The 21996-nt window shown below is 45.6% G+C and overlaps 2 protein-coding genes and 1 long non-coding RNA gene across 3 annotated transcripts in view; all 3 read left to right on the top strand.

The window, feature by feature from the left end:
• The first annotated feature begins 430 nt into the window (after positions 1-430).
• BCL2A1 (BCL2 related protein A1) lies at positions 431-3919 on the top strand. The gene is made up of 2 exons (XM_081889017.1): positions 431-1284; positions 3532-3919. The coding sequence occupies exons 1-2, from the start codon at positions 760-762 to the stop codon at positions 3637-3639; spliced, it is 633 nt and encodes a 210-aa protein (XP_081745143.1). The 5' UTR covers positions 431-759; the 3' UTR covers positions 3640-3919.
• A 2559-nt stretch (positions 3920-6478) lies between these two features.
• Positions 6479-21996, top strand: part of LOC309356993 — a 39606-nt gene continuing 24088 nt past the window's right edge. Inside the window, exon 1 of the long non-coding RNA XR_014163000.1 lies at positions 6479-6541. This is a non-coding gene — a long non-coding RNA (uncharacterized lncRNA). The remainder of the gene's footprint in view (positions 6542-21996) is intronic.
• LOC309356899 (5-formyltetrahydrofolate cyclo-ligase-like) overlaps positions 13048-21996 on the top strand; it is a 30070-nt gene continuing 21121 nt past the window's right edge. The window contains exon 1 of the mRNA XM_081888790.1: positions 13048-13334. Within this exon, the coding sequence (XP_081744916.1) occupies positions 13182-13334 (153 nt within the window). The 5' untranslated portion in view covers positions 13048-13181. The remainder of the gene's footprint in view (positions 13335-21996) is intronic.

Raw genomic sequence — 21996 nt, 5'->3', positions numbered from 1 at the left:
AGAGAATTTCCGGCCCTAATCCAAGACTCTGATCCAATCACTACACTGCTCTGGTTCTTTACGCCAAAGTACTATTATTGAGATTGGTGTTAGGTCTTGGAACTGATGCCATGCCAAAATCAGGATGCTAACATTTCTATGAACCCTTGTGCTGGTACACCAGCTTGCAGCAATGCTTATGTGTGTCTAGACACACACACACACACACACACACACACACACACTGATTGTCTTGTACACAAATCTGATCCTGTGTAAACCTACTTGATCTAGCAACATTAATATGCCTGGTTGCAGCTGCTGATTACTTGGGTTTTTAATATACAGTGGAACCTCGGTTGTTGAACGATTTGGAAGTCGAACATTTCAGCTTCCGAACCCCGACAACCCAAAAGTGAATGCTTCCGTTTTCGAACGTGCCTCGGATGTCAAAGGTCTTCTGAGGAATGTTTCTCCATTTTTTCAATGGATTTTGCTGACCGCCCATTGCGCCTCAGTTGTTGAACATTTCGAAAGTCAAACAGTCTTCCGAAACGGATTACTTTCGACAACCGAGGTTCCACTGTGTTGTAACTTTTAACAGTTCCTCTATCTGCATTTAGTGAACTCATAAATTATTTTAGGGGAAGTCTAAGCTAGAAACCTGTTTTTCCCCCCACGCTGGAAACTTCAATTTCCTAGCCACAAGCTGCATGCAAATGGACTTTCTTGAAAGCGTGGAGAAAAATTCCACCCCACCCCCTTTGAGGAAACCATTGCATGAAAAGGCTGAAGTCACTAAGTTCAGCTCTCAAGCAACCTGCAAATCATTTGAAGCTGCATTGTCGAGGTCAAAGCTTGCATTTTGCCCTCTGTGCTCGTTTCTCAATGGAAAGCAACCAGTTGCAGTCTGTTTACACTTTGGTCCAAGACTACTTGAAACACGTTTGTGAGGATGCTGAATTGGACGCTGCTCCGAGTCGAGTTGCCCAAGTCTTGGCAAGAGTAGCACCTTCGCTTCAGGAAGAAGTGGAAGAGAAGATAAAGCCACTTTGGCGCTCCATCAAAATCAGTTCTGTCGAGGAGGCCAGCGGCATTTTCAACCAGGTGATGGCACAGGAATTTGCCGACGGGAACACCAACTGGGGACGGATTTTGACAATATTCGTCTTCGCGGGAATTATCGCAAAGAAGTTGCAACAGCATGGAGTTCCTTTGACAAGAGAAAACGTGGAATCGATTTGCCACTGTGTCACTGAATTTATAAACACCAAGGCTACGTGGATCAGCGAAAATGGAGGCTGGGTAAGTTTGCTGCTTAGTTTTCAGTTACTAGCTCTCATCCTCAGTTGGGCATTGTTTAAAACCCTAAATGACTTGGGTCCCTATAGTACTGGATTAAGCCCCACGGAGGCCCCTAGTCAAAATCTCACCCAACCCCTCACATTGAACTAAGAAACCTGGTTTGTCATTTTCTTTCAGTATCAAATATTAGTTTGCTCTGTTGTTGCGGGGCTCCTAAAAGGTGCCTACTCAGTTTGCTAATCTGGCACTGGGACCCAAATACCTGAAAGACCATCTCCTCCCCCCTCAGACACTGAGGGTTAAAATCAGCAGAAGCTCCTGCAGCCAATCAGAAGCCACGGAAGCCCCGTCAGATGTTCTGGTTCCAAGGAACGTTCGCAAACCTGAACACTCACTCCCAGGGTTGCAATGTTCAGGAGCCAAAATGTCCGATTTCCAGAGCATTCGACAACCAAGGTACGACTGTATTGCTTTCTCAGGTCGCACAACAATAGCCAAGTGCTGGCACTGTAAATGGTGTTTTGTTACAGTGCTTCTCTATAATACAGGCAATCCTTGTTTTGCGTGGGAGTTATGCTCTGGACCCCCACATTTGTCAGCCGAGTGTGCATAAGCCCACTCCATTTCGCCCTGCTCCACTCCCTTTCATGACACCGTTATGAAGTTTTGGGGCTACTTCTGGGTTCAGTGTGTGCGTGCGTGATTGTGCATCATTCGGTTGTTGCTTGAACTTTAAATTGAAGAGACAAGCAATGGAGATAAGCAGGACAGATAAAAGAAAGCAAATTTTCACCCAATATATACAATTAGGTAAAGCTAAAGGGACCCCTGACCATTAGGTCCAGTCGTGACCGACTCTGGGGTTGCGGCGCTCATTTCGCTTTATTGGCCGAGGGAGCCAGCATACAGCTTCCGGGTCATGTGGCCAGCATGACTAAGCCGCTTCTGGCGAACCAGAACAGTGCATGGAAACGGTGTTTACCTTCCCGCCAGAGTGGTACCTATTTATCTACTTGTACTTTGATGTGCTTTCGACCTGCTAGGTTGGGAGGAGCAGGAACCGAGCAACGGGAGCTCACCCCGTCGTGGGGATTCGAACTGCCGACCTTCTGATCGGCAAGTCCTAGGCTCTGTGGTTTAACCCACAGCACCACCCGCATCCCTTACTATATTCAATTACCATACCACAATTGCTGCTGGCTGGCTTGGCTTGAATCGCCTTAATAAAAAAAGAGATCTGACAAATTCACAGACGCTAACTTTTTATTCCAGCCATGATAGCTGAATAGAACCTCCAGCTTTGGAGACAGCCTAGCTCTGAATTTCCACACGCTATATGCAAAACAACAGGGGAAGGCTGTTCTCTTCCTGCCGAAGGCAAACTCGCTCAGCAGTATATTTTTCCCACTTGCGAAATGTTTTGCACCAGCAGAATATCCGTGTCCAGGAGAGTCTATAAGCAGGTCGCTGGTAACTTTATTGCACAATTGATTGTGCGTTCCGTTGCACAATGAGTTAGCATGACCATCACATTGGATTCCTCTACCCTGCAATGTAAAACGTGCCTGTCTACTAGTGCAGGACCCCTTGTGCTAGCAGAGAGAGAATGGTGGGTGTTATGTATTAAGATTAGTGGCAGTTCTCACTCAGGGCCACCAGTATGTAAATGAAGGATTGAAAACTGTCGCTGATTGGTTAGCTAGTTGTGAGTTGTTACTGTTTCAAGTTACATGGTATTATATAAAGCAGCCAGCTAGGTTGCAGTCAGTCTGTTTCCAGGAGTAGTTCTAACTGCTGCAATAAAGAGCTATGAATCCAGCAGAGTTGTGGCCTTCGTCCATCTTTTCCACTATTCAACAGTGGGTACAGTGGTACCTTGGGTTACAGACGCTTCAGGTTACAGACGCTTCAGACTCCGCTAACCCAGAAATAGTACCTCAGGTTAAGAACTTTGCTTCAGGATGAGAACAGAAATCGTGCTCCAGCAGCACGGCGGCAGCAGGAGGCCCCATTAGCTAAAGTGGTACCTCAGGTTAAGAACAGTTTCAGGTTAAGAACGGACCTCCGGAACGAATTAAGTACTTAACCCGAGGTAGCACTGTCCTGCAATATTCTTGGCTTAAAAAGAAAGGTAATCTGAGCACTTTCCTTCAAACCAATTTGCCCTCTTGGTACGGGGAAGTAAACAGCACTTTGTCATAATAAATTGATCCCTAACGAGAATGTTATTCTTCTCCCCTACTGCAGGACGGCTTCCTTGCAAAGTTGGGTGAAGAGAAGAGTCCCTGGCTGGCCTTGCACTACATCAAGACAAAACTCATTTCCGCTTTCTCGTTCTTCAGTCAATATTTCTGACAAACTTGGTTCCTTGGTGACCACCAGATATTTATATCACCATGCCTTCCGGGAAGGATTCCTGCTATTAGAAAACCGAGACTGCCTTATTGAGCCAAAGGGAGCACTTCTTCCTTCCTGTTTCCAAACTTATTTATCTGTTATTTATTTATGTTTTTGTATGCCTGCGTTGGAAACATTGCATCTGATACAATTCACGGTAAATCAGAACTGTTATCGCATGATGCACGGACAGCTTCCTTCAGATTACATTAAATCTTCTCAAATAATCAAGTTGAAATGGTCTCTGTCCATGTGTGTGTGTATATACCGGAAGAGAGCAGAAATAAATAGTCCATTAAGACTGCTGGTTGAAAGAATAAAGAAAGGTTTCTTACTTCTGGCAAACAAGGCCATTCTGAAACCAACTTATAAAAGGAAAGTCCAACACTTAATACTGAAGAAGCAGTAGGAAGGAAGTACAGTGGTGCCTCGCAAGACGAAATTAATCCGTTCCGCGAGTCTCTTCGTCTTGCGGTTTTTCCGTCTTGCGAAGCACAGCTATTAGCGGCTTAGCGGCTATTAACGGCTTAGCAGCTTTAAGAAAAAGGAAAAAAACTCGCAAGACGTTTCGTCTTGCAAAGCAAGCCCATAGGGAAATTCGTCTAGTGAAGCGACGCAAAAACCGAAAAACCCTTTCGTCTTGCGCGTTTTTCGTTTTGTGAGGAATTCGTCTTGCGGGGCACCACTGTAAAGCTTGAGAGAAGATCTACAGGCAGTTAGTTACTCAGGAAGGGATCAGCGAGGGAAAAATATGATGTCTTTCTGCCAACTGCCTCCCTTTGGTCCAGGCAGAGCTGCCATATGTCTGGAATTTTCTGGACATAGCCAGAATACAGCAGTCTGAAGCAGTGGCTGGGAGGAACTCAAATAACTATCAGTAGATTTTGATGCATTTCCTTAAAAATAGCTCCAAAACTTCATTTTGTCTTTGAGAATCTGCAAGCTTTTGTGTCTGGATTTTCACTTTAGGAAACATGGCAACCCTATTTATAACAAGCCTTGTTACTTCACTCCCAACGTTCCAAAGGTAAACATGCAACTTACTTCTACTCAGAGTTAGACCTACTGAGATTCATGGACCTCAGTTAGTCATGGCCGTCCATTGCAATGGGTCTAACTCTGAGTACACATTAGTTGACCACAACCCCCAAATGTTTAAGATGCTTATTCCACTGGCACACCTACGCACAAGGGGAAGATATCAGCAGGCTTAGGGGAAGAGAAGTTTGCAGAAGCACAATGTGTGTAGAAGTATGAAAATCTATAGGGGGAAAACTCTTAGTGAGGGGAGTCCCGAAAACAATTCGCTGAGGGCTGAGAGTGCTCAGGTGATTACAGAAAACTGGCTTGCTGAAGGATGGGGAAACATCTAAAAGCTGAAACCATGCACTTCAGTGGCTGAAAGTTTTAAGTGGCTGAAAACTTGGACCTTCGTAGGTCCCAACAAGCCAGATAGGGAAATATCTTCTGGCCCTTCAGATGCTGCCGAACTAAAACTCCCATCATCTCAGGCCACTGGCTATGCTTGCTGGGGCCGATGGGAGCTGTAGTTTGCAGGGCCAAATGTCCTCACCCACAGGGACTCTCTTTCTATGGCTATTAACCCAAGCAGTGGGGGGCAGCCTCTGTTCTGACCTTGTAAAAGAGGGCTAGAAGAAGAAGAAGAAGAAGAAGAAGAAGAAGAAGAAGAAGAAGAAGAGGAGGAGGAGGAGGAGGAGGAGGAGGAGGAGGAGGAGGAGGAGGAGGAGGAGTTTGGATTTGATATCCTGCTTTATCACTACCCAAAGGAGTCTCATAGCAGCTAACATTCTCCTTTCCCTTCCTCCCCCACAACAAACACTCTGTGAGGTGAGTGGGGCTGAGAGACTTCAAAGAAGTGTGACTGGCCCAAGGTCACCCAGCAGCTGCATGTGGAGGAGTGGAGACACAAATCCAGTTCCCCAGATCACGAGTCTACCACTCTTAACCACTACAGCACATTGGCTCTCAGTGGCTAACCCTCCCCTACCCACAAGCTTCTTCTATGGGGAGAATCTGGCTCCCCTTAGGCTTGCCATTATTTAAGGGGAAATAATATATGCACCTGCCTGCAATGTTTTGTAGTGAATAACAATGACATAACAACAATAATAGGGAAGCAGAGGGGCAGTTGGGTTACAGGGAACTTCTGAAAATCTTGCGAAGCAGTTCCTCTTCCTGTGGTGAGGAAAGCCACACCTCCAGTGGGGAAGAGGGGAAAGGACCAGAGGATGCTGCTGGGAGTCTCTGCACCGCTCCTGGCGGAAGGAAGCACGACCCTTCCGTTGCCCACCCTGCACAGAGGTGTAAAACGCAAAGAAGGAAGGAAAAGGCTGGGGGTGACGAAGCTATTATGTTGGGGGAGGTTCCGGAAACAACCACTCCCCGTATTCTGCTAACAACTGAGGCAGACATGAACTTGTGGCTCTGCACTGTAAATAGTTTTGCACCAAAATATAACCTGTAAAATACAGGTCAGAGTCCTGACTGGTTACTCACGAGCAACGACCATTGCCATCTGACAGTGCCCCTAAAAACAGGGGGCATCTTCTACATGGGGGCATGTTACGGTATACACAGAAAAATACGGTACTTCTTCTTAATTGTATTTCAGTTCAACAATTACAGCGGTACCTTGGGTTACAGACACTTCAGGTTACAGACTCCGCTAACCCAGAAATAGTGCTTCAGGTTAAGAACTTTGCTTCAGGATAACAACAGAAATTGTGTTCCAGTGTTGCGGCGGCAGCAGGAAGCCCCATTAGCTAAAATGGTGCTTCAGGTTAAGAACAGTTTCAGGTTAAGAATGGACCTCCGGAACGAATTAAGTACTTAACCTGAGGTACCACTGTACTTTGATAAAATATGTATTTTGTTCTGAGCAAATGGCTTTAGATACCTATTAGGTCCATAAATTACTATATAGCATATATTCAACACAAAGAAGAGTGACAATTTGTTGTTGACAAAGGACAGCTGGACATATAAAGGGCCCCATTACCACCAGTAGCTGAGGGCCTCATCAAACTGAAATCCGGCCCTGGGTGAGAAGCATTGTGACATAGCATAACCTCCTCGAGACAGTTGCTGTTCCACTTCTGTGTTTTGCAAGCGGACCCCAGCACAACTGATGCTAAGTAAAATATTAAACTGGAGGAGTTGCAACAGGAGGAAGCATTGGAAGCCAAGTTCATCCAGTTCTGCCAATCTAAATTCTGTACTTTTCAGCTTGACCTTTAACCAACAGACTAGAAAACAACATAACTCAGCCTTAGGTTGAGATTAAGCAACTCTAATCCTTGTTTCCATGCTATGATGCTATGCTATTGCATTTCCCGACATTTTGAATTGCCAAATATTGTTATAAAAGAGAGGCAAAGGTTTCACACTGGAAATTTTCTAAGACAGAATAGTTGCTGATATCTCTATTTCTCATTTTCCAGCCACATTTCTCCAGCAGTTTACAACTTTGAGGAGTGGGATCCTCATTTAAAAAAAATCCCAGCATTTCAGAGTCCACCCCCTCCCCGAACATACTATTTTTGTACACATTTTCTGTTTGCAGAACTGCGCCACAAGATTCAGAGAAGCGTGAATTTTGAAGGACAGTTGTGTCTTGTTTTGTGTATTGGGTCAAAAAGTGTGACTTAGGTAGTTTCTAATTAAAATGCAAATTCCTCCTCCACCAATTTTTTAGACCACCATTTCAGTATGTATTCAGTTGGCTAGGTCTTCAACAGGAAAATACTTGAACAACTTGAGTCAGGACTGTATGTTTGTGTGTTCATAAGGTACAATATCTTTTCAAGTTACAATCATACCACATTTTTGGAAATTTGTATGATCAAGTACACTGGGGTACAAGCCTTCAGTCTGCATGGGGGAAATTCCTTCAACTTTAAGAAACAAATAACTGTGGGCAGCGTAATGTATAATTAACATTTTAAGACCCTGTGGATTCAAAATAGAACACAAGACTTTGTTTCCAGCTTTTAAACAAAAAATATACAGCTAAAGCATATATAAACTTTAACTTTCATCTAGAAGACCTGGGCTTAAATACAGAAAGTCTAGCTAATCAGTAAAATGATCCATTGAGACCACAAGCAAAATTCTTCTGGATTAAAATCAAAGGAATAGTGTTATCTTTTACCAAACTGATATAATCTTCAAACTAGCCCTGCACAACTTATTATTTATATCCACCAGGTCTTCAAGAAGGTTTATATTTTAAAAAAACATTTCAACTGCTCTGTTTTTGCTTTTCAAATACCTTAATCCCTTACCACGAAACATAGTAGCGCATTCCTCTTCCACCATTTTGTAACTGAGGCTGTGTAAACACTAAATACTCTACATTTAAATCACACATTCCCCCCAACTGAAAAAAAAAATCATGGGAGCTGCAGTTTAAGAAGGGTGCTCTGTGAGGGGTAAACCACAGTTCCCAAGAACCTTTGGGTCGGGGTGGAGAAATGTGCCTTAAAAGTATGGCACCTTCACAGCCTTATTCAAGAAAACTCAAACCATAATTCCCTCAGAGAATGCTCCCAATGGTCATAATCCTTTTATCGGGGTGAGCTAGGTTTTTCCCCGTCAAGGACTGCATTCTTTTTGGTGCAGCTCTTTCTGATGAGCTGGACCCTAGACTTCTGCTGCAAAGCTCCACCCCAGTGCCGCAATTACATTGCAACTTGAATTATTTAAACAGGATTCTAGAAAATTCACTACCCTAATAAAGGAGAGGAAGTGAGAGCTGGACCATAAAGAAGGCTGATCGCTGAAGAATTGATGTTTTGAATTACAGTGGTACCTCGGGTTACATACGCTTCAGGTTACAGACTCCACTAACCCAGAAATAGTACCTCGGGTTAAGAACTTTGCTTCAGGATGAGAACAAAAATCACGAGGTGGCGGCAGGAGGCCCCATTAGCTAAAGTGGTGCTTCAGGTTAAGAACAGTTTCAGGTTAAGTACGGACCTCCGGAATGAATTAAGTACTTAATCTAAGGTACCATTGTATGGTGTTGGAGGAGACTCCTGAGAGTCCCATGGACTGCAAGAAGATCAAACCGATCCATTCTGAAGGAAATCAGCCCTGAGTGCTCACTGGAAGGACAGATCCTGAAGATGAGACTCCAATACTTTGGCCACCTCATGAGAAGAGAAGACTCCCTGGAAAAGACCCTGATGTTGGGAAAGATGGAGGGCACAAGGAGAAGGGGACGACAGAGGACGAGATGGTTGGATAGTGTTCTCGAAGCTACCAGCATGAGTTTGACCAAACTGTGGGAGGCAGTGGAAGACAGGAGTGCCTGGCATGCTCTGGTCCATGGTGTCACGAAGAGTCGGACACGACTAAACGACTAAACAACAACAATAAAGGAGAAACACCAGGGCAAGTTTTGCATTTGGCAACCCAGTCAGTCAACGCTTATGTTAAGAGACATCTATACTTATGATATAATAATTATTTTATTATGTAGAAAACATATATTAGACCATTTATTCTACTGTGTCCTTTTATTTTTAAAGTTAAGTAAAGTTGTGCTCTTAATCCAGTTCAGACCGAAAATGTAAGTTGCTAGTTTTGCAGAGCAGCGTGTGCTAACTGAGAGATAACAGTGCTGCCAAGATGCATAAATTAATACAGCTGAGAAATATCTGGGCAGCTGTTCAGCAGGCAACATTACTTTTAGTTAAGTGTGCAAATGTTTCTCGCTTATAGAACCTGAAGCAAACAAGGAAGGCTGGGGCAGTGGATGTGAAGTTCAAGCCAGTCACATCCGCTGGGACTTCGCTACTTCCTTAGACCTATGTAACAGATGCTCCCATACATGTGCAGAGGACAATATTGAGATAAACTTGTGTTTTGGCAATGGTTTGCTGCTTGTGCAACTTTATGGCGTTCTGGATCGTGTGGGATGGGAGTTCATATCCCAAGTGTACATAAAGGCAGTTCTGTCTCTATGCCAACTCCAAGGATATACAGTGGTACCTCGGGTTACGAACGCTTCAACTTACGGGGGTTTTTTTGTTACAAACAATTGTAACCCGGGAGTAAGTTGTCTAAGCTTTCGGAGGCCTCGCCGCTGCCTGGAGGCAAACCCGGACATCGGCGGGGCCTACGGAGCTCTCGGAGGCCTCCGCGAAAGCCGGGAACCAAGCCCTGACATCTGCGGTGCCTGCAGGGCTCCGTGAATCCCGGGAGCCAAGCCCTGACGTGCACGGGGCCTGCAGAGTCTCTGCGACAGGGCTCCAGCCACAGGAGCTCTCTGAGGCCTCCATGAATGCTGCGAGCCAAGCCGATTGTGATTGTGGAAGAGGATCCTAAGCCCCCTCCAAACAGTGAGTTTGGAAATAAATTTAATTTTTTTCCATCTAAAATACTGTCTTATTTATTTTATAGTACAGTACATTGATTATTGCCTTCATTTTATGGATCAATGGTCTCGTGAAACAGTAGAATTCGTGTTAAATTGCTGTTTTAGGGGGTGTTTTTAAATCATCTGGAACGGATCAATCCACTTTCCATTACTTTCAATGGGAAAGTCCGCTTCAGGTTAAGTACAGACTTCCGGAACCAATTAAGTACTTAACCTGAGGTCCACTGTATAGGGAAACCCCAAGACAGAATGTATTTGTAGGCACCTCCTTCTCTCATGTCTCACTCCTGCCCCCCCATCCCTAATTTTGCTTGTTACAAGGATCCTTTGCTCAGATACCTTGTGTCTGTATTGGAGATAAGCCTGCTTAGGTAGGATAATTCCTTCACTCAAATTTCTATTTTCCTTTTTTCAGGGTTACTCTCCATAAGGTAAAGGATGCCCTAGATGTGTAAAATTTTTGTTAAATCCTTGTACGTTTCCGAGCACAATTCAAAGTGTTGGTGCTGACCTTTAAAGCCATAAATGACCTTGGCCCAGTGTACCTGAAGGAGCGTCACCACCTCCATCGTTCTGGCCGGACACTGAGGTCCTGCTCCGAGGGCCTTCTGGCGGTTCCCTCTCTGCGAGAAGTGAGGTTACAGGAAACCAGGCAGGTGGCCTTCTTCGTGGTGGCGCCCACCCTGTGGAACGCCCTTCCACCAGATGTCAAGGAAATAAACAACTATCTGACTTTTAGAAGACATCTGAAGGCAGCCCTGTTTAGGGAAGTTTTTAATGTCTGATGTTTTATCATGTTTTTAATATTCTGTTGGGAGCTGTCCAGAGTGGCTGAGGAAACCGAGCCAGATGTGTGGGGTATAAATAATAAAATTATTATTATTATTATTATTATTATTTCATTCCTTTGCAAAGAAAGTACCAGGGCTGTGTATCTCAGGCCTGATCACCTTAGCATACACAGCAAGGCTGTTGTTTTAAAGTTTGCAATCCAGTTCACACTGGGTTGTAACACAGTTCCCACTGACCCTTGTTGTTGTTTAGTCGCTTAGTCGTGTCCAACTCTTCGTGACCCAATGGACTAGAGCACGCCAGGCACTCCTGTCTTCCACTGCCTCCCGCAGTTTGGTCAAACTCATGTTTGTAGCTTCGAGAACACTGTCCAACCATCTTGTCCTCTGTCATCCCCTTCTTCTTGTGCCCTCCATCTTTCCCAACATCAGGGTCTTTTCCAGGGAGTCTTCTCTTCTCATGAGGTGGCCAAAGTATTGGAGTCTCAGCTTCAGGATCTGTTCTTCCAGTGAGCACTCAGGCCTGATTTCCTTCAGAATGGATCGGTTTGATCTTCTTGCAGTCCATGGGACTCTCAAGAGTCTCCTCCAGCACCATAATTCAAAAGCATCAAATCTTCGGCGATCAGCCTTCTTTGTGGTCCAGCTCTTACTTCCATACATCACTACTGGGGAAACCATAGCTTTAACTATACGGACCTTTGTTGGCAAGGTGATGTCTCTGCTTTTTAAGATGCCTCTGCTTTTTAAGATGCTGTCTGACCCTACAATCTGCTTTAGAAAGGAATCAGGTGTCATGGCTGGCTGTAGTGCATTAAAATATGGAACAGCCTTGTTGCCAGAAGGAGAGTTAGGGTGCAAATCCAGAGGTTTTCTTTCTCTGGAGCAAATGTCATGCTCATGAGAAAGCTGCATTTATCTCAGGGGCCGAAGCTGAATGAATGCCGTTATGTTTCAACAAGTCCCTGCTGTCTGGGAGACAAAACTGTAGGAGACACATTTCTATCCTGAAGTTTTCTGCGCCAGCAAAATCCACGTTTAGAACAGGACATAAATACCGCCCGTGTCAGCAGCAGCACCACTTCACCTTGCCAAAATGTGGAAATTTTTCGGGGAAGGATGTTCATTTCCCCATCAAATCTGTGCTGTCACAGGAAACTGTCACAAGAGTTCATTTTGCGCAGGGCTCCTTCGTGGCTGCCAGTTCCTTTCCCCAAACTGTTATCTCACACCACTCCACTCTTGCCTAACCGTTATTGCTCTGTAGCCTTGTCGTACGTGCCCTGCAGACAGATAAATCTGAGTGAAAGGCAGAGGTGCCGGCTTGGACCCAAGATCTGGGGGGGGGGGGAGGCAGTGTCACATGTCTGTGATGTCACACACAAGCAGTGGCGTAGCGTGGGGGTGCAAGGGGGGTGCAAGGGGTGCCACATCGGGCGCAACATCTGGGGGTTAGGGTTTGGGGGCGCAAATCCACGGGTTAGGGGGCGCAAATCACTTGCCTTGCCCCGGGTGCTGACAACCCACGCTACGCCACTGCACACAAGTACTGTCCAATTTTTGCTAACATGAACCCAAGACAATGATAAACCAGGCAGCTTCTGCCTGGCAAATCTAGATCTGAACTGCTCCGCTCTGCAGTGTGGTGAGGCAAGGCAGGGCCCAACAGGGGTGAGAAGACAAGACAAGGTTTAGGCTTGACATAAGGCAAGGTGAGATGAAATTCAGGCTGGACCCTAGGCTCATGCAATGCTCTGGAAACAATGAACTCTGAATTTGCTCCAGCAAGCTGAAATAAAGCCCTTATAGCAGGGGCAGCAACCTTTTTCAGCCATGTGGTGGGCTGGACTATATTTTGAAGAAGAAAAATGAACGAATTCGTATGCCCCACAAATAACCCAGAGGTGCATTTTAAACAAAAGGACACATTCTACTCATGTAAAAACACGCTGATTCCTGGACCGTCCGTGGGCCGGATTGAGAAGAGAAGAGATCTACACATTTATGTACATGCGTGCGTGCGTGACAAATTGGTTAGGCTGCAATAGATTGCTTTGAAGTCACTTTGGCACCAGATGAAAGGGAAAATCTTCCCCCACCCGGTATTTTGCCAGGACAAAGGTGAGTGTCTCTTCCAGCGAGAAAGTCCAGCTTGTTCGCCTTTCCCCTCCGCGCTGAGGCCATTTAAGCGCAACCGACATCCCCCGCGGAGCCCAATTCCGCGCGCTCCCTGCACTCCCTTTTCCTGAACTGAGCCGGTGTCGTCGAGGCGCCTCCTCGGGGAGGCGGCGGAGGCTGCGCTGCCTATGGAGAGCCGAGGGGAGGGCGCAGCCTCCTCCGCCGGCGACATGGCCGCCCTGCACGCCGCCAAGGGAGCGCTGCGAGCGGAGCTGAAGCGCCGCCTGGGAGCCCTGAGCGCCGCCGAGAAGCTGCGCCAGTCGCGCCTGGTGCGCGGCAAGGTGGGTGAGGGCCAGCAAGCCTGTCTGGGGGGAAAGTCTTTTTCTGTGGATTTTTTTTCTCGCCCCCCCAGCCCCCGGCCAGGCGTTTCCCCAGAGGCCGGCCAACCTGTGTCCCTCAAGGCTCTTTTGCCCTCTTCCCACGCGACGCTGGTTCACGTGCAGTTAGAAAAGCGAAGCGGGAGAAACCCCTTTCTCCACGGAACGGCGCGCGCGGCTGCCCGGGAAGCGCAAGCGTGTGCGCCCTCGTCCCCCCACCTCCGCGCGCGGGTGTTTAAGATAGAGACCGAGAGAAAGTGAGAGTGTGAAGTTCCGTCTGGGGGGGATTCCCTCCCGCCCCGAGAAAAAACCCTCCTTGAGTTGAATGAGGGCGTCTAAGGTGACGTAAGGGACCGGCCCGCACGTGGAAAGGGGCGGACGCGGATATGTCCCTGGAGAGGGTGGGAAGTGAGTGTTTTATTCGGAAGTGAGGTCGGTTATGCGTCATCCCCCGGAAACGTGTGCGTGGGGAGCCCCTGCGGATACGCAGGCCCCCTCGGAAGTGAGATGTCCCGTTGAGTTCATTGTGGCTGCTTTCACCCCCAAAATGGATTGCTTGTGTTTATGGAACTGGTTTTTGTTTTTGTTTAAAAACCTATTGCTTTTGTTTGTTTGTGTATTACTTTGAGGGGATGTTGTGCAAGCCGCTTTGTGACCATCGATGGTGAAATAAAGTAATGTCGGAAATAAATGCAGAATTAAAGGGGTTTAGGGACTGCAAGCCTTACGCTTTAAAAGAGGGAGCGGGGCTGAGGGCTGAAACTTTTCTGGAGGCTCGCATACTCTGGCCTGGCAACCGTTTTCCTTCCCACATGTGGTGAGATTGGGTAGAATTCAGCAGTTGAGGGAGGTGCATTTTGTGTATGCTCAGAGGCAGCCTCTACTTTATTGCCACATCATGAATTCATAGGGCGGAACATAATACATAAACAGCAAAGCTTTGAGCAGTGCCGATGCTAAGTAAGCTGCTTCACTTTTGTGCAGTATCCATCAATTCTGCCATGCCATTCATCATTCATATATATATATATATATGAAATACCCTGCAAAGTCTGCCCAGCCACGTACATTGGACAAACAAACAGACGAATAAATGCACGTATCGCAGAACACAAGAATGCCGTCAAAAAAGAAGAAAAAACTTCCTCTCTTTTCCAACACATGAAAGAAACAGGACACGAAATTAATTTTGCAGATTCCAAATTGCTCTTTAACATGGAACATCACCACAAGAGAATAATCATGGAAGCCATCGAGATAGAGAAACACCCTCACAACATGAACAAGCGTGACGACACATCCCGCTTGCCAGACATCTGGAAATTAGCCCTCCCCACAAAAACTGACACCAGATCCAGAGGCACACAGAACGCCATCACCAATCAACCACACCAGACCCAAACCCAGACCCTCTCCACAGATAAATTACAGACACCATCCAGTAGCCAAACCATGGTGGCACCTCCGGATGCTGCACCCCCCTGCAATCCCTACACAGATCTGGCTGACACAGGCCACAAAACCACAGCTCGCCCCTATACACGAAGCCAAGCCAGAGCACAACTAAGTGTAGTACAGCCATCTTCTCAGAAAAAATACCGGAAAAAAATACACACCAACCGCTACTTACATGCACAATCACACCACCACCCTGCACAAATAAACTCCGTAGCCAAGACTCTCATCTCCAGAACCAAACGCCTGGCTGACAAAGACCACTTGACAACTGAGTTACAGAATCTCTCAAATGTGTTAATTGCCAATGGATACCAGCAAAACAGGGTTACGAAGCTAATCCAAAAAGAAACACCCCCCAAAAACCAAGACACAGAAGAAAACAATGGCATGGCCCTCCTTCCTTATATCAAGGGCACTACAGATAAAATTAGCAAAATCCTCCATAAACACAATATCAAAACAGCCTTTTGCACCAACCAAAAAATAGCCAATATCCTCAGAAACCCCAAGGATAAAATCCAGTTGGAAAACCAAGGGGTCTATGAAATACCCTGCAAAGTCTGCCCAGCCACGTACATTGGACAAACAAACAGACGAATAAATGCACGTATCGCAGAACACAAGAATGCCGTCAAAAAAGAAGAAAAAACTTCCTCTCTTTTCCAACACATGAAAGAAACAGGACACGAAATTAATTTTGCAGATTCCAAATTGCTCTTTAACATGGAACATCACCACAAGAGAATAATCATGGAAGCCATCGAGATAGAGAAACACCCTCACAACATGAACAAGCGTGACGACACATCCCGCTTGCCAGACATCTGGAAATTAGCCCTCCCCACAAAAACTGACACCAGATCCAGAGGCACACAGAACGCCATCACCAATCAACCACACCAGACCCAAACCCAGACCCTCTCCACAGATAAATTACAGACACCATCCAGTAGCCAAACCATGGTGGCACCTCCGGATGCTGCACCCCCCTGCAATCCCTACACAGATCTGGCTGACACAGGCCACAAAACCACAGCTCGCCCCTATACACGAAGCCAAGCCAGAGCACAACTAAGTGTAGTACAGCCATCTTCTCAAAAAAACTCTTCACAAAGTTCAAGAGGTCAAGACACAAAGACTTTAGCAACTAATCCACACCTAATGACCCACCTAAGTGGTACTCAGGATATCACTCAAGAAATCACTCAAGATATCCCTCAAGTAATTAAGGAACAAAAGAAGAAAAGGCACACTAGCCTGGGAACTTCCTCTCTGCCCAGAACATTGGAGGCTATACACCACACCCCCTCAACAGTATTTATAGGAACTCAAACACTGAGATCCTGCTCTGTTCCAGTAACAAGAAGCCGAAAGCACCAGCCTGAAGATGACGAGTGAGACCTCGTCGAAACGTCGCCTAGACACCCCAACTTTTACACGGGAAGACACCCGAGGACACCAAAACCTGCATTCCTGTACCCGTGAAAATCTACGAAAGCATATATATATATATATATATATATATGTTTCATTTTAATACATCACACACACAAAAGAAATATAGAAGTAAACAAATATCCATCACCTCCTAGCAACTAAAAAGGGGAAAAAGGAAGAAAAACAACAACAACAATATTAAATAGTTCTCACAATACATTTAATATAAAAATGACTTTTTTCTATATAACTGACTTCATCATTCATAACCACCTTATGTTTCCTTTTCACCCCATTCTCAGAGACTGAAACTTCCTTTTGCTTCCATAATACAGTGGTACCTTGGGTTACATATGCTTCAGGTTACAGATTCCGCTAACCCAGAAATAGTGCTTCAGGTTAAGAAATTTGCTTCAGGATGAGAACAGAAATTGTGCTCCAGCAGCGCGGCGGCAGCAGGAGGCCCCATTAGCTAAAGTGGTGCTTCAGGTTAAGAACAGTTTCAGGTTAAGAACGGACATCTGGAACAAATTAAGTACTTAACCCGAGGTACCACTGTATTTTGAGATGAGTGAAAATGTCCTAGGAATGGAATGTGTTAGTTCTGTGACCTAGACTGGACCCAGCATGAGAATGGCATCAGATAAGGACATTGGAAGCTGCCCTGTACCGAGTCAGAGAAATGGTCCATTTAACTCGAAGCGCCTCGAGGATTTCAGGCAGGGCAAATTTCCCACATGGGAGAGACCCCTGCTTGAAATCTTGGAGAGCTGCTAGGAGTCAGCGTAGGTAAAAGTAAAGGTAAAGGACCCCTGGATGGCTAAGTCCAGTCAAAGGCTACTATGAGGTGTGGCGCTCATCTCGCTTCAGGCCAAGGGAGCCGGCGTTTCTCCACAGACAGCTTTCCGGATCATGTGGCCAGCATGACTAAACTGCCTCTGGCACAAGGAACACCCTGACGGAAACCAGAGCGCATAGAAACGCTATTTACCTTCCCGCCACAGCGGTAACTATTTATCTTCTTGCACTGGCATGCTTTAGAAGTGCTAGGTTGGCAGGAGCAGGGACAGAGCAATGGAAGCTCACCCCGTCGCAGGGATTTGAACCACCAACCTTCCAATCAGCAAGCCCTAGGGGCTCAGTCGTTTAGACCACAGCGCCACCTGCTCCCTAGATGTTCCACTGGTTCCCTTCTGTATAAGACTTCTTATTTTCCTGTATCACTGATGGCATGTGGTGTCAGTGTTGATGCTTACAGTATCTGGGGACTGAGGGTTACGGACCATGGGATGCATATCTTCTGAGCCTTTTCTCCTCCTCCCTGCACTAGTCTCAAGATCATGGGTAGGCAAACTAAGGCCTGGGGTCTGGATCCGGCCCAATTGCCTTCTAAATTCGGCCTGCAGATAGGCTGGGAATCAGCGTGTTTTTACATGAGTAGAATGTGTCCTTTTATTTAAAATGCATCCCTGGGTTATTCCCCACCCCAAAATATAGTCCAGCCCCCAACAAGGTCTGAGGGACAGTGGACCGGCCCCCTGCTGAAAAAGTTTGCTGACCCCTGCTCAAGATGCTGTGTGTGCCTTAATTAGTATCAGAGGGGAAGTGTTTTTCTCTCCCTAATTTATCACATCTCCATCACTTTTTCAGCCGTGTGCGGGACAGAGGTGTTAAATGCTTAAAACACATCACTTAGGACTACTTTGGTTACAGTTTTGTACCTGCGCAAATATTTCTGTGTCCGTAAGCTGCCTTGAGCGTGGCTTTAACTATGGAAAGGCGACATACAAGTGAACGATTGTGATCATGGTTTTGCTCTGAGCAGGTCTTTTGTGTCATTATTACAACGGTTTCCCCATTTTTGTAATTGTATTTCTGGTTGTTATAACCTGCCCTGGTGCATGGAAATGTTAGAAATCACAATCGTTTAATCAAAGCAGCTTCTTGATGTTATGTTGTGAACCGTCCTGAGATTTACGGGTACAGTGGTACCTCAGGTTAAGTACTTAATTCGTTCCGGACGTCCGTTCTGAACCTGAAACTGTTCTTAACCTGAAGCACCACTCTTGCTAATGGGGCCTGCCTGCCGCCGCACGATTCCTGTTCTCATCCTGAAGCAAAGTTCTTAACCTGAAGCACTATTTCTGGGTTAGCAGAGTCTGTAACCTGAAGCGTATGTAACCTGAGGTACCACTGTATAGGGCAGTATAGAAATTTAATAAATAAGAAGAAGGGGGGGAGTAATAGAAGGGAGGTTGGGGACGTGGGTTGCAAGTTGCATATAAGTTGCATATCCACTGACCCACTAAACCTCACTAATGATTGCTGAACGCTCTTGTGCTAAGGGATGGCTCAATAGTTTGTCTCCTGTGTAATTCCTTGCAGGGCCCCCATGACTTGTTTAATAATGTGAGAAACCTTATTGTTATGTACTGAAGTGACGTTCAGTGATTGGATAGTTGCAGAAGGTTGTTACAGTTGCGTTGTACTGGAGTTCTATATAAGCAGGCTGGCTGAACCCTTCAATTCAGTTCTGTTCTGTTTGAAGAATCGCTGTGTCGTCTGATATGTTCACCCACAACTTAACACTTATCTCCCAGTAAATTAAAACCAGTTTTTAAGGCATCTCTGTTTCTTGTACACCGGAGCGAAGTTAGGAGCCCTGCTCCATCCGATGAGAATTCGCCTTTCATCTTCATCTGGCTTTTCAATACCCTGAAATGTAACAAGATGCTGTCAGTTAGTGCCTGAACGAGATGTATTTGAGTAACAGATGGGGTAAGAGAGATGTAAGAAGCCCACGACTGAAATGCCAGAAAACGAAAAGGAGGCGGAGAGAAAATTTATTTATTCGAATGAATACTCAGTTGACAGAGGTCTTAATTTGAAATGAGAGTAGCTGCACCGGGCTGACCTCACCACTGGCGTTTAATTAGTCACTGGGTGGCTTTGCTTGCAGAATGTTTCCTTTTGTGACTGAAGTCCTGCTGCTTTGCATGCTCTGATTCGGCAATAATAGCCATTTCCTGATCCAGAAAAGCAAGCAGATTCCTTTTTCTTTTTTGCTTGCTTTTGGTAAACTGCTGTACAGTTTCCTGGGTTGTTCACAGTGCTGTGTGGTTGTGGAGGTTTCCACCGTGGGTGTCTTCTCTGTCTTTAAATAAGATCTCTGAACCTCCCAGGGGTAGTGGGAGAGAGGCCAGTGCACATCAAAGTACATTTAATTTAAATGCAAATATAGTGGGAAATTTGCAAATTTTAAAAATAACCTATTGCCTGATGTTGAAGCTTGGTTGGGAGGGAAAGGTTTGGTATCAGGAAAGGAGCTCAAGTTTCTAGGCCAGTTTAAACCTGGCAATGGCCCAGGGCAGAAGTAATTCTGGACTCTTCTAAACTGGGCCAGCCCTATCATTAGGTAGGGGGAATGTGCCTGATTTTGGGTGTCGTGAAAGGACAGCAAATTCTTCACAGAATCACAGATTTGTAGAGTTGGAAGGGACCACGGGGGTCATCTGGTCAAACCCACGACTCTGAGATTAAGAGTCTCATGCTCTACTGACTGAGTTAGTTATTTACCGTAATTTCATATTTAATATCACATTGTATTTTAACTCCCAGGGATGAGGAGAGGTGCTTGTGGGCCATTCAGCCTCAGGTGCCAACATAACATGAACACCTTGATACACCTTTGATATTCTGGGGGGAGCATCATTTGTTCTTCCCTCTTGGGCAGCAAAATGTCTTTGGTTATGTTATGTACTGAAGTTCTCACCCTGGGTCAGAAGGGGATACTGTAGATAGTTTTCACTCAGGTCCACATATGTAAAAAAGGGATTGAAAGTGATGTTCAGTGATTGGATAGTTACAGAAAATGGTTACTGTTGCGTTCTAGTGGAGCTCTATATAAGCAGGTTGGCTGAACCCTTCAGTTCTGTTCTGGCCTGTGAATAAACAAGAGCTGTTTGAAGAATCACTGTGTCGTCTGATATATCTGTGTATCTGAAGAAGTGTGCATGCACACGAAAGCTCATACCAAGAACTAACTTAGTTGGTCTTTAAGGTGCTACTGGAAGGAATTTTTTTTGTTTTGACTATGGCAGACCAACACAGCTACCTATCTGTAACTGTCGTCTGATATGTTCACCCACAACTTAACAGGTTAGCTCTGCATCCAAACCATGGCTTGCTCTAGAGTGATTTCTCCCCCCCCCCCACCTTCCTTGTTTCAATCACAGCTCCATATTGCGTTGCACGAGTTTAAACCATGCTTAATGCAAACCGCGGACCCCTTGGTCTGAGGTGGGTCTGCAAACTATGGTGATCCTGCCATGTTGTTTTTTATAAACCATGGTTTTCATTGGCATGCATGTGATTCAAAACTCTGATCGGCACCAGGAAGAGGAACGTTCTCTCCAAAGAGGTGGGGTGAGAAGGGAGTACGTTTTCACAAGACTGGATCTTGATTTGAAGGTCATATCAAAGTTCTATTTAGAGTAGACCTACTGAAATTAATGGATCACAGTTGGTCATGCCCATTATTTTCAAAGCTCTGAATAGGACCAGCATTGGGTAGAACCCATTGTTTGTAGGGAGATAGTTCTAAGTGGTGGGCTTCTAAACTTGGATGACCTTAAATATAATCTGGAAAGCGGCCTGATCCTGCCCAGTGTTGTGTCATCTCTGAGCCTAAGAAGATCTGCCTTTTCCCAGTACTTGTTTGGGAAACCTGCCAGGAAAAATACATACCCCCAATTTTTGGTTCCTTGAAAGAACAGAAGGATGCAGACATTAATAATGAAATAAAACACAGTATTGACAACCGTCTTGAGTAGCTCCTTGTAAATTAATGGGTGTAATGTTCACATATATCAGTTTAAAATATATATTTATATCCTGCCTTTCCAGTTTGCAGTAAGTTGTGAGCCACTTGAGGCAGCTAACGAGATTTCAGATTAAAACAATCATACCGTATATACAACCGTCAGACCAATAAACACAACAAATAAACTTGGTTGTAAGAGGATGATTTAAGAGCCAGTTGACCCATAAACCTGTTGGAATGAAACATGTTTTAGTTTGGCGTCTTCAAGCCTTCAGGGAAGGGGGCAAAGAGCCCCAAAGCCTAACAGCGACACAAATTCTTCTGAAACCGTGTAAAGATTGGCAAAAATTATGGCTGAACTAGCTGATACTTAGCATGCCTATGGTGTTTTCCTGAGTGCTCAAGGGATTTCATCGACATTATTTGCACGATCCTAATAACAGTTTTGTAATGTTGGCTGCTTGCATTATGCCCACATTACAGAGAGTGTCTTGCCTCAGGTCATCCAAGTGAAGCTCAAGGAGTAGCAGGGATCTCCTCAGGGACTCCCAGCTCAGTTTTCAGATTGAGTTCATGCTTGTAACTATTACGGCTGCATCGAGTCCTGCTGCAGAGATAAGGAGACTCCACAGCCCCAAATGAGAAAGCCTCCGAAAATAATCCCGTTTCTTAATCCTGTTTACCAGATGGTGGTGGTCCCTGCGTAGAAGCTGTCAGAAGCTAAACACTTGGGGGAATTTGGGGATTCAAGAGTGCATGTGTGAGTGTGTAAGTTTTAGGGCCGTATGAAATTGGTTGCCCAGGAGAACACAAACACCTGCCTAGCTCCCCAGAAGCTATGTTATGAAGAGGGCTGCTGGATCAAAGGTCCACCTAGTGTAGCATCTGAAGGAGGTGAGGACAGGTGCC

Source organism: Podarcis melisellensis, assembly GCF_964234715.1.
Source record: "Podarcis melisellensis genome assembly, chromosome: 14".
Taxonomy (NCBI): domain Eukaryota; kingdom Metazoa; phylum Chordata; class Lepidosauria; order Squamata; family Lacertidae; genus Podarcis; species Podarcis melisellensis.
The sequence above is the reverse complement of the archived record's forward strand: the minus strand, read 5'-3'. Positions and strand labels throughout refer to the sequence as shown.

Excerpts from the sequence above, each read along its gene's own strand:
- BCL2A1 (XM_081889017.1), top strand. The coding sequence starts at position 760 with ATGAAAAGGCTGAAGTCACTAAGTTCAGCTCTCAAGCAACCTGCAAAT. Across the intron at positions 1,285-3,531 it reads TCAGCGAAAATGGAGGCTGG|GACGGCTTCCTTGCAAAGTT; the intron begins GTAAGTTTGCTG and ends CCCCTACTGCAG.